The sequence below is a fragment of the Salmo salar genome, chromosome ssa19 (assembly GCF_905237065.1).
Source record: "Salmo salar chromosome ssa19, Ssal_v3.1, whole genome shotgun sequence".
Taxonomy (NCBI): domain Eukaryota; kingdom Metazoa; phylum Chordata; class Actinopteri; order Salmoniformes; family Salmonidae; genus Salmo; species Salmo salar.
In genome coordinates this window covers 31,037,208-31,049,764 of record NC_059460.1, presented here as the reverse complement: position 1 = coordinate 31,049,764, position 12,557 = coordinate 31,037,208, and the positions used below count along the sequence as shown (strand labels likewise).

The following is a 12,557-nucleotide window of genomic DNA, read 5'->3' as shown; positions in this document are numbered from 1 at the left end:
CCTTTCTCTTGCATTTCAAAGATGACAGTACAAAGAGAAAACAAAAATTGTTGGTTTTTTTTCTTTGTATTATCTTTTACCAGATCTAATGTGTTATTTTCCTACATTAATTTCACATTTCCACAAACTTCAAAGTGTTTTCTTTCAAATGGTATCAAGAATATACATATCCTTGCTTCAGGTCCTGAGCTACAGGCAGTTAGATTTGGGTATGTCATTTTAGGCAAAAATTGGAAAAAAGGAGTGGATCCTTAAGAGGTTTTAGAGTGTATTGGTGCTGGAATTGCTATTAACTCTTGGTGCTGTTATGACTTCTACTTTGGGCAACTAAGTGTATGAATGATGCCCCTGAGTGAGTAACACCGTGAGTTATGGTGACAGAATGTAATGCAAGCATTTACAGTAACATAGTTAGTGTAACAAATTAGAAGTCTTGTTAGGACTAATGTGTGTCGTTGAGTAGAGCAGACCATCTGACCGGGTCAGTCATTAACAGAAGACACTCTCTGTCCTCCTGTACGGGCCACAGCTGCCTCTGCTCTGGCTCCCCTTCAAATCTTTAATCAAATTTTATCAACTTGGCCACGACACTGCCACAAACCGAAATTCACCTATACTTAATAATATGGCGTTTTCCTGGGATTTTCTCTCACCACACTAGTTTTTCTTCATCTAAGTACTAAGATAAAAAGGAACTTATTATTGCAGATTCTGAATGAGACTATTGTTAAAGGCTTAATGTGGGTATAGGTGATTACAGCTCAAATCAATAATTTTATTGACTTTTATTTGCCAATCAATCACCACAAACACAAAAAAATCACTACCACAACTGTTGTGATTTGCATTTAATTCTTATTAATTTGATAAAAATATATAATTGCATACGGTGGGTGAATCTGGACTGGACACTGTCGTACTGTTTTTGTCAATAAAGATTTGGATTAGGATGCAGATGACCTTTGACCTAACGTCATTGAGAAGCAGCTCTGTTTTATCTGACTGAGGACCAATAATCTCTCTCTGTTGTCTCTTGCCCCACCCTCCCTCTCTTGCCTGTTGTGGTTCTCGGCTGTCAATCAAATGCAGCAGGACAGAAATAACCTGGTAAGTAGAACTGACCTCCCTCTTGACCCCTCCCCCTCTTACCTGTCAGTCATTTAGAGCTCATGTGACACGTTATGTTGTGGGATCCCATCTCTGTATTTTGATTTTTGTCACTGTTTATGCCAAAGGTTGTGTGTTTTTGTTGGTGTTCGTTATCATGGCAGTATTTTTCACCTGGTGGTCAGGGACATTAAACGTTGTCCGTCCATTTGAATTCATCAATACAGTAAAACATTTTTGTGAATTGTTTTATTTATTTAACTTTTTTTAACCAGGTTTCAACCCATTGAGGTTAAAAACCTATTTTGCGAGAGTGACCTGGCAAGAAGGCAAAACAGGGAAATGGCAGCGTGTCCATAAAACATTACAGAAAAATACAGAATACACACGAAAGACAAAGTGTCACAAGTTAAAGATACAATAGAAGATTAGAAACTACTGCGGTTATCACAAACAGTGTTGTCGATCAGAGTCTTAAAAACAGGCAAGGACACTAACTCCCCTAACTTTTTAAAATCTTCTGAAGCATGTTCCAGGATGAATGGGCATTATGGGAAAAAGATTGTTTCCCCATCTCAGTTCTAGCCTTAGGAACAGACAAGGACAGCAGTGACTGGTCAGTAAATGTATTGCGATTCTCACGATTCTATATTTATTGCGATTCGATACTGTGATTTTATTGAGATTTGATGTTCAAACATATTACTCACCATATGCCTGCTGCAGAGGGACAAGAGAGCCATGAGAGAACGAGTTTTGATCAGTCATGGAAATAAAAGTGCTGAAAATAAATCGGCTCCCTATTTAAAGAAAGAAAGATGGGGAACAAGCTATGAAGGAAAAACACTGGAGTTTTGGGGCAGGTACAGCCAACTAGTGCAAAAATAATATTGTGTTATTGTCGATATAATGTATCTTCAAAAATAATATTGTCTACTGGCAAACAAGCTTTGCAGTAATGGTCAATTAGCGGATATTGCAACTATTTAATCTGTCACAGGTGAATTACTATCAGAACCTAAATTAATCAACCAAAGATTCTCCCTTTTCTATAACAAATTGTACACCTCTGTAAATCCACACCGAGTCTTTTTTTAAAGCTATAAGAACTCCTCTTCTCTCAACAGAGGAAGCCAGCTTGAGAGCCCCCAAGTGTCTCTCTATGAACTCAAAGGGGCATTGGTTAACATGAATAAAGGCAAATCACCTGGTTGTGACGGTATTCCGCCTGAGGTAAATTTCAAATGTTGGAACCAATTAGGTCCACTGTTACTTGAAATGATTAACACAGCCATTCACAAAGGTTTATTTGGAAGGGATGTAAATACAGCACTAATTTAGCTTTTAAAACAAAAAAAAGGTTCATGGCACCACCCAGTGCGCTCACTATCGCTCTGTGATAAACACAGATATGAAACTATTTTCTAAAATTCTGTCGTCCCGTCCCCAAAGCGTATTTGTTAAAAATAAAAACAGCCTCCATTACATGCTTCATCAGAAACCTAAGCTCCATGGGCAGTTCTCTCTCGATGTCAAAAAAGATTTTGATAGACTAGAATGGTCATATCTTTGATCGGTGTTGGATAATATGGGACTTGGCTAAAATTTCATTAATATGATTTTAAATACTATATGCCAATCTCTCAGACATAGTAATAACAGGCAATGCCTGCTCTGTTCCGTTCAGAATAACTAGAAGTAGCAGGCAAGGTGAATCCCATCTCACCTCTGCTATTTTTGTCTATGGAGCCCCTGGCCCAGGCAATTCGAGAATCGAAAGAAATTGCACCAATATCTCTCAATTCTACGGATCATGTAATCTCATTTATATACTAAGTATACAAAATATTAAGGACATCTGCTCTTTCCATGCATGGACTGACCAGGTGAAAGCTATGATCCCTTATTGATGTCACTTGTTAAATCCACTTCAGTCAGTGTAGATGAAGGGGAGGAGATAGGTTAAAGAAGGATTTTTAAGCCTTGACAATTGAGACATGGATTGTGTATGTGTGCCATTCAGGGGGTAAATGGGCAAGACAAAATATTGAAGTGCCTTTTGAACGAGGTATGGTAGTAGGTGCCAGGTGTACTGATTTGCATCAAACACTGCTGGGTTTTTACACTCAACAGTTTCCCGTGTGTATCAAGAATGGTCCACCACCCAAAGGACATCCAGCCAACTTGACACAACTGTGGGAAGCATTGGAATCAACATGGGTCCATTCCCTGACGAATTGAGGCTGTTCTGAGGTTAAAGGGGGGGTACACAACTCAATATTAGGAAGGTGTTCCTCAATCCCTCCCAGAAGATCATAGACAAATTCAGCTCCATCTCAAGTAAATCTAACCAAATCTGCCCTCCTGCCTCTCAAGACATATGGAATCCCAATCGTTTCCCATTTTAAATATTTTGGAATAGATATACAGTACCAGTCAAAGGATTGGACACACCTACTCATTCAAGGGTTTTTCTTTATTTTTACTATTTTCTACATTGTAGAGTAGTAGTGAAGACATCAAAATTATATGGAACACATATGGAATCTTGGAGTAACCAAAAAAGTGTTAAACAAATCAAAATATATTTGAGATTCTTCAAAGTAGCCACCCTTTTCCTTGATGACAGCTTTGCTCTTTGATGCAAGCTAACTATTCAATTATATGAATTTGTGTATTGTGCATGTAGCCCCCCCTAACAAGAGAAATGTATTCTAGATTTAGTCACAAAAATCAAAAAAAAAAAATATCCCGATTATGTAAATATATATTTTTCCCCCATCACTATTCAATACATGCCATACCTTCGTATTTGTTTTTATCTATCATTTGTGTATTGACTGTTGTACCTTGAACGTAGTCTAGATCCAGATCTGTATGTGCCCTTGCCAACTATATTACTGTCATTATCAAGCCAAACATGACAATTTGGTATGACAATGAGTGACAGGGAGTTTGCATGATGGCACAAAAAGACTGGCACTCAGGCTACCATGAACGCTGGTGTGAGTGGTGTCATAATCATGGCAGCTGAACTCATCCACTCACATTGTCTTATCCTTTCATGTAGAGCAGTTGTCCAACAACCCAGAGAGAATGTTTAGTGTAGTAGTGACTGACTGACATTGTTCTTGGCTGCTTTTCTATAGAACCCCAACCAAAAGCCTGTCATTCTGAGGAAGAGGAGACAGAGGATCAAGATTGAAGCCAACTGGGAGCTCTTCTACTACCGGTAGCTACACTTGGTCACGTACTCACAAAATGGCCTCCTTACTGTCTCTCTTACTAGTATAGGCTTAATTGTGTTTTGTCCTCGATCATTTTTCATGTATATAAATGTTTCTGCAGCTGGGGCAGCCTTCTACTTTAAATGATGAAATAAATTCAATCAATGCAGGAAAGTGATTTGTTTTGGATAAGTAGTCCCATCTCTGGTTCTCCTTTGTCGCAGGTTCCAGTTGGACCACGCGCGGCCCAACCTCATCTGGAACCTGAAGACACGGGAGGAGCTGCGGGATGCTCTGGAGGGTGAGATGAGGGCCTTTGGTGTAGACCGCGAGCTGGGCAACGCTAGCGTCATTTCCTGGAACCACCAGGAGTTTGAGGTCAGGGTTCAAATCAAATTACGATGATATTATCATTAATCAACACAGCATGTGGATTGCTAGCTAACGTGTGTGGGTTGTGTGCTTTTGCGTGTGTGTGTTGCAGGTCAAGTACGAGTGCCTTTCGGATGAGATCAAGATTGGTGATTATTACCTGCGTCTGCTGCTGGAAGAGGATCAGACGGATGAGTCGGGGTCCATCAAGAGATCGTAAGACATCTGCTACCTACAACACAATCAGCCATCTAATGTCTAAGCCATCTAATGACAATGTTGCTCTTGCATCCAATCGAAAGGCATAACTTAATGTTTCAATTGTTACATTTTTCCAAAGTAAACGTTTCAATCCACAATATTCCTCCCTCCATACATCGCTCTTTCTCACGCTCTCTCGCTCTCTCTTTCTCTCTCTTAGGTATGAGTTCTTCAATGAGCTCTACCACCGTTTCCTGCTCACACCCAAAGTCACCATGAAGTGCCTGTGCCTACAAGCCCTCAGTATCGTCTATGGGAAGTGCTGCAATGAGATTGGCCCCTTCACTGACACCAAGTACATCATGGGCATGCTGGACCGGGTCAGTGGTGCTGACACAGACAAACTGAAGCAGTATCGCATAGCTCAACATTTTTGCATGAATGGTTCAGCCAAAGAACTCAATTGCAATGCACGCTTGGCCCCGCACAAACACATCGGCGGGGGTTGGCTTGGCTGGGAAACTCACTATATGAAAGCTGAAGGCTATCTAATAAAATACCAACAAGTTTTATATCAATCTAAAATATATACCTTGTAGGCTAACGCATAATAACAAAATGTAATCATTATATACTGAACCAAACTATAAACACAACATGTAAAGTGTTGGTCTCATGTTTCATGAGCTGAAATAAAAGATCCCAGAAATGTTCCATACGCACAAAAAGCTGTTAGTGAGCATTTCTCCTTTGCTAAGATGATCCATCCACCTGACAGGTGTGGCATATCAAGAAGCTGATTAAAAAGCATGATCAGTACACAGGTGCACCTTGTGCTGGGGACAGTAAAAGGCCACTCTAAAATGTGCAGTTTTGTCACAACTCAATGCCACAGATGTCTCCCAAGTTTTGAGGGAGCATGCAATTGGCATGCTGACTGCAGGAATGTCCACCAGAGCTGTTGGCAGAGAATTGAATGTTCATTTCTCTCCAATGTCATTTTAGAGAATTTGTCAGACATGGCCTTCTAGGCAGAGTTGCAAAGAAAAAGCCACATCTCAGACTGGCCAATAAAAAGAAAAGATTAAGATGGGAAAAAGAACACAGACACTGGACAGAGGAACTCTGCCTAGAAGGCCAGCATCCCGGAGTCACCTCTTCACTGTTGACGTTGAAACTGGTGTTTTGCGGGTACTATTTAATAAAGCTGCCAGTCGACGACTTGTGAGGCATCTGTTTCTCAAACTAGACACTCTAATGTACTTGTCCTCTTGCTCAGTTTCCCACTGCTCTTTCTATTCTGGTTAGAGCCAGTTTGCGCTGTTCTGTGAAGGGAGTAGTACACAGCGTTGTACGAGATCTTCAGTTTCTTTGCAATTTCTCGCATGGAATAGCCTTCATTTCTCAGAACAAGAATGCACAAGCAATACTTTAAAAAAATATAAACAATGTAATTATAGAGAAACTCAAAATACCAACATGTGAGAAGTACTGTACTTTATTAATGTTTCAATGGAACCAACCAAAATCATACAATTATTTAATACAAAATAAATTGAACCAAAATCAACGTTTCATAATTATTGGCACTCCTCATTTAGTACTTAGTGCAACCACCTCTGGCAAGGATAACAGCATCGAGTCTTTTCCTGTAATGTTTGACAAGGTTAAGGAACACATTTTGAGGGATTTTGGACCATTCCTCTATGCAGATCCTTTCAAGATCCTTCACATTCTTGGGTTTGTGCTTATCAACTGCCCTCTTTCACTCAGTCCACAGGTTTTCGATTGGATTGAGGTCCGGCGACTGAGATGGCCATGGCAGAACATTGACTTTGATGTCACAGAACCATTTCTGTGTGGATCTTGAGGTATGTTTCTGGTCATTGTCTTGTTGGAAAGTCCACCTACAGCCAACTCCCAGCCTTCTGGCGGAGGCAACCAGATTGTCAGCCAAAATTGCCTGATACTTGATGGAATTCATTATGCCATCAATCTTAACCAGTGCCCCTGGACCTCTGGAAATAAAACAGCCCCGAAACATCACTGACCCCTCTCCATATTTCACCGTGGGTATGATGTTCCTCTCCTTGTATGCATCTCTGTTTCGACGTCAAACATGCCGATGCTGTATCTGACCAAAACGTTCAATTTTGGTCTCATCTGACCAGAGCACCTTCTTCCAGTCATAATTTAAATGACATCCAAGCGCTTGCATCTGTGTCTTGGGGTCAGAAAGGGCTTTCTTCTGGAAACCCTTCCAAAGAGCCTGTGGTTGTGGAGGTGGCGTCTGATGGTGCTTTTTGAAACCTGGTGACCCCAAGATGCCACCAAGGCCTGCAATTCTTTCACAGTGATTCTTGGGGATTTTGTTGCTTTTCTCACCATCCTCCTCCCTTTCCTGGGGGGCAAAATACATTTGCGTCCTCTATCCGTGAGGTTTTCAACTGTTCCATATCTTTTGAAGTTTTTAATAATTGCCCTGACAGTGCTCAGTGGTATATTCAATCGTTTGTGGATCTTCTTGTAGCCATCACCAGATTAATGAAGGTCTACGACCATCTGTCTCTTTTGAACAGCCAGTTCTTTTGTTTTCTTCAGGGTGTTTGTTACCTCATTTTTATACCCTAGTGAAACAGGAAGTGATGTAATGGCTCAATATAGTTCCTTAAGACTTAGATAAACTGTGTGGAATTTAATTTGTGGTTTAATTTTGGTAGATGTTATTTACATTAATCTTTAAGGGTGCCATTAATTGTGAAACCTTGATTTGGAGGACATTGATTTTTAATTTAATCAATAAATTATTTTTGGTTGGTTCCATTGAAACTTTAATAAAGTACAGTATTTCTCACATGTTGGTATTTTGAGTTTCTCTATGTTTATATTTGTTTAAGCATTGTTTGTGCATTGCCAGTCAGGGGTGCTAGTAATTTTGTGTGTGTGTGATTTTATTTTATTTTATATATATATATAAATAATCTATGCATAATAACCCATCGTTCATTAGCTAAATATAAGGCTAATACTGCATTGAATTTATTACCTGCACTATGTTGCACTAACCACCAGTGAAGACAGTTATGCTTTTGGATCCAATATCCCTAAATGGATGTTGATCATCTGCTGAAATGACAATGTTTCGATTTCTATAGTCATGTTCCAAAGTCTTTATTTTATTAATTTTTGTTGCCTAATTGAAATGACCAAATGTCGGCCTTTTACCAGATCTGAATATTTTTGCATGAACTGTAGGCCTAACTGATCAAATTCCTGTAGACTAGGTTATATACATTATAATGTTCTGCCCATGAATTCATTTATTTTAGGCCATAGTGTTAGAAAACAGCCATATATGATTTAGCAGGAAACATACACAACATTGTTGCACATTTTTTGATAACAGACTCATAAACACAAACAAGCACTAGTCTACACAGCTTTTTCCCTACCAAATACAGGGGAACTCGACATATTGTAGTGCGGATGCGCGGCCGGCTCTGTAAGCAGTATTGTGCCCAAAAAGCACACACACACACACACTGTCAGAGTTCCTTTTGGGACAGATTTGAAATGGTAACTTCTCCCTCTCCCCCTCTGTATTTACAGTCTACAGACAAACTGGAAAGAGACAGACTGATCCTTTTCCTTAACAAACTCATTCTCAACAAGAAAAATGTGAAGGAGGTGATGGACTCCAATGGAGTTCGCATCCTAGTGGACCTGCTCACCCTGGCCCACCTACACACCAGCCGAGCCACCGTCCCACTACAGGTAGGTCTTTACCGCTGCCCTGTCTGAACCACCCAAATGGTAGCATATTCTTCTCATCACATATCTAAAGTTGTATGTTTTGATACAGTTACAGGTGATGGAAGCGTATAGCTGTTGGAGTTCAAATAGAATTTTGCCAGCTATATGCTTCAGTCACAGGCCAGTCTGTCTGGTTTCATGCTAATAACATGTCTTTGTGTCTGTCAGAGCAATGTGATCGAGGCCGGGGTGGACATGAAGAGGGAGAGCGAGAAGGAGTGGTACTTTGGGAACGCAGACAAAGAGAGGAGGGGCCCCTTTAGCTTCGAAGAGGTATATTTCTATTGAATGCCAAACCAAGACTAATGCTTAGCTCTACTTCAAAAGAAAGATCTTATCTGGATCCAGTTGCATTAATTCGTTTTTTGTTGTTGTTATCTCCATGAAAAGGTACATTTTGTAACATGGGTGAACTATCCGTAAGTATGATGTCTTTATGACTGAACACATGCATGTGCCCCCCCCGCAACAGATGCAGGAATTCTGGAACACAGGTGTGCTGACGGCCAAGACGCGGTGCTGGGCCCAGGGCATGGACGGCTGGCGCCCCCTGCATGCCATCCCCCAGCTCAAGTGGTGCCTGCTGGCCAGTGGGCAGGCAGTGATGAACGAGACAGACCTGGCCACGCTCATCCTCAACATGCTCATCACCATGTGCTCCTACTACCCCAGCAGGTAGGGAGAAGATCATCAGTTATCTCCTTTTTCCCCGCTTCTGTTCTCTCTTATTCTCTTTCATTCCCTCTCTTGCTCTTTCATTCTCACTTTAATTTTCTCTCTCTCTTTTATCCTTTCATTTTCTCTTTCCCTCTCTTTCATTTTCTCTCACTGAAACCCAGTTTAAAGTGTGAGTATGTCTCCGTCTTTCCCCAGGGACCAGGACAATGCCATTATTCGTCCCTTACCCAAGATCAAGAGATTGATCAGTGACAGCACCTGCCTCCCTCACATTGGCCAGGTGAGTGAAACCAACCTATTATCAGCTCCATCTCCCTCCCATAGTTAATAACACTCACATGTTTGGTTGTCATTCAAATCACTATCCTACCACTTTAGCCAGCTGGACTGGTATTCATAAAGGATCTCAGATAAGGTGTGCTGATTTACATTTACATTTTAGTCATTTAGCAGACGCTCTTATCCAGAGCGACTTACAGTAGTGAATGCATACATTATTTTTTTCTGTGCTGGCCCCCCGTGGATCAGGTCCCCCGCTCCAATGTTTATAATCTAAATGGTCAAACTTATCCTAGATCAGTACTCCTACTCTGAAACGCTTTATGAATACGAGCCCTGAAATGTACTGAGGTAAATGTAGACCCAGGTCTCCCTTGTGAAAGATGTCTTCTGACCTCAATGGCACTTCCTGGTTAAATAAAATGTAATGAAACATGTACTATTTCCTCCTCCCTTCTCCAATCAGCTGCTGCTGACCTTTGACCCCATCCTGGTAGAGAAGGTGGCCAACGTGCTGTACCTGGTGATGCAGGACAACCCCAACCTGCAGCGACTCTACCTCACCGGCATCTTCTTCTTCATCATGATGTACACCGGCTCCAATGTGCTGCCTGTGGCCAGGTCAGACTGGTGGAGAGATGCACATGGACACACACGCATGTCATACACTCATGTACACATAACGATCCACGCATGACAAACACTCATGTCACACACACATACTTACCAGAGGTGTGGACTTGAGTCGCATGACTTGGACTCGAGTCAGACTCGAGTCACAAATAGGATCACTTCAAACTCGACTTTGACTTTAACACCAATGACTCGTGACTTAACTTGGACTTGAGCCTTTTGACTCGAACTGACTTGATACCCTCCCCAAGCCCAAATATATAAAATTATGCTATTAAAAAAAATGTGCAGGGCATCAACTCTTCATTTAACAGATTACAGTTTGAATCGCACAGCAGCCAATCATATTGTGCCAGCTGAGAAAAAGTTGCTAATGGCAGTGCAGAGGAATGTCGGTGGGTAAATTCAGACGGGGGGCCCTTGGTGAGAAGGTGACAACAGTTATTCGCAAATGACAGTTCTTTTGTGTTTCTTCCAATCTCCCTCGGCCTTGGGCTCCATGCAAGATCTCACCTCGTGGAGTTGCAATGATCATGAGAACGGTGAGGAATCAGCCCAGAACTACATGGGAGGATCTTGTCAATGATCTCAAGGCAGCTGGGACCATAGTCACCAAGAAAACAATTGGTAACACACTATGCCGTGAAGGACTGAAATCCTGCAGCGCCCGCAAGGTCCCCCTGCTCAAGAATACATATACATGCCCGTCTGAAGTTTGCCAATGAACATTTGAAAGATTCAGAGGACAATTGGGTGAAAGTGTTGTGGTCAGATGAGACCAAAATGGAGCTCTTTGGCATCAACTCAACTCGCTGTGTTTGGAGGAGGAGGAATGCTGCCTATGACCCCAAGAACACCATCCCCACCGTCAAACATGGAGGTTGAAACATTATGCTTTGGGGGTGTTTTTCTGCTAAGGGGACAGGACAACTTCACCGCATCAAAGGGACGATGGACGGGGCCATGTACCGTCAAATCTTGGGTGAGAACCTCCTTCACTCAGCCAGGGCATTTAAAATGGGTCGGGGATAGGTATTCCAGCATGACAATGACCCAAAACACACGGCCAAGGCAACAAAGGAGTGGCTCAAGAAGAAGCACATTAAGGTCCTGGAGTGGCCTAGCCAGTCTCCAGACCTTAATCCCATAGAAAATCTGTGGAGGGAGCTGAAGGTTCAAGTTGCCGAACGTTAGCCTCGAAACCTTAATGACTTGGAGAAGATCTGCAAAGAGGAGTGGGACAAAATCCCTCCTGAGATATGTGCAAACCTGGTGGCCAACTACAAGAAACGTCTGACCTCTGTGATTGCCAACAAGGGTTTTGCCACCAAGTACTAAGTCATGTTTTGCAGAGGGGTCAAATACTTATTTCCCTCATTAAAATGAAAATCAATTTCTAACATTTTTGACATGCGTTTTTCTGGATTTTTTTGTTGTTATTCTGTCACTCACTGTTCAAATATACCTACCATTAAAATTATAGACTGATCATTTCTGTGTCAGTGGGCAAACGTACAAAATCAGCAGGGGATCAAATACTTTTTCCCCCTCACTATATATATGTATAGATAGATGGCTAGATAGATATAGAGAGAGATAGATCAGTTGAAATCAGAAGTCTACAAACACCTAAGCCAAATACATTTAAACTCAGTTTTTCACAATTCCTGACATTTAATCCTAATAAAATTCCCTGTCTTAGGTCAGTTAGGATCACCACTTTATTTTAAGAATGTGAAATGTCAGAATAATAGTAGTGATTTATTTCAGCTTTTATTTCTTTGATCACATTCCCTGTGGGTCAGAAGATTACATGCACTCAATTAGTATTTGGTAGCATTGCCTTTAAATTGTTTACCTTGGGTCAAACGTTTCGTGTAGCCTTCCACAAGCTTCCCACAATAAGTTGGGTGAATTTTGGCCCATTCCTCCTGACAGAGCCAGTGTAACTGAGTCAGGTTTGTAGGCCTCCTTGCTCGCACGCGCTTTTTCAGTTCTGCCCACAAATTTTCTATAGGATTGAGGTCAGGGCTTTGTGATGGCCATTCCAATACTTGACTTTGTTGTCCTTAGGCCATTTTGCCACAACTTTGGAAGTTTGCTTGGGGTCATTGTCCATTTGGAAGACTCATTTGCGACCAAGCTTTAACTTCCTCACTGATGTCTTGAGATGTTGCTTCAATATATCTACATAATTTTCCATCCTCATGATGCCATCTATGTTGTGAAGTGCACCAGTCCCTCATG

At 41.4% G+C, this 12,557-nt stretch overlaps 1 protein-coding gene across 1 annotated transcript in view; it reads left to right on the top strand.

Annotated features, from left to right (window-relative positions):
- Positions 1 to 12,557, top strand: part of LOC106578659 (dnaJ homolog subfamily C member 13) — a 72,002-nt gene that overhangs the window by 42,044 nt on the left and 17,401 nt on the right. The window contains exons 22-31 of the mRNA XM_014157700.2: positions 1,090 to 1,107; positions 4,257 to 4,339; positions 4,559 to 4,712; positions 4,819 to 4,922; positions 5,128 to 5,287; positions 8,517 to 8,681; positions 8,889 to 8,993; positions 9,193 to 9,395; positions 9,594 to 9,678; positions 10,144 to 10,298. Coding sequence (XP_014013175.1) covers positions 1,090 to 1,107; positions 4,257 to 4,339; positions 4,559 to 4,712; positions 4,819 to 4,922; positions 5,128 to 5,287; positions 8,517 to 8,681; positions 8,889 to 8,993; positions 9,193 to 9,395; positions 9,594 to 9,678; positions 10,144 to 10,298 — 1,232 coding nt within the window. The remainder of the gene's footprint in view (positions 1 to 1,089; positions 1,108 to 4,256; positions 4,340 to 4,558; positions 4,713 to 4,818; positions 4,923 to 5,127; positions 5,288 to 8,516; positions 8,682 to 8,888; positions 8,994 to 9,192; positions 9,396 to 9,593; positions 9,679 to 10,143; positions 10,299 to 12,557) is intronic.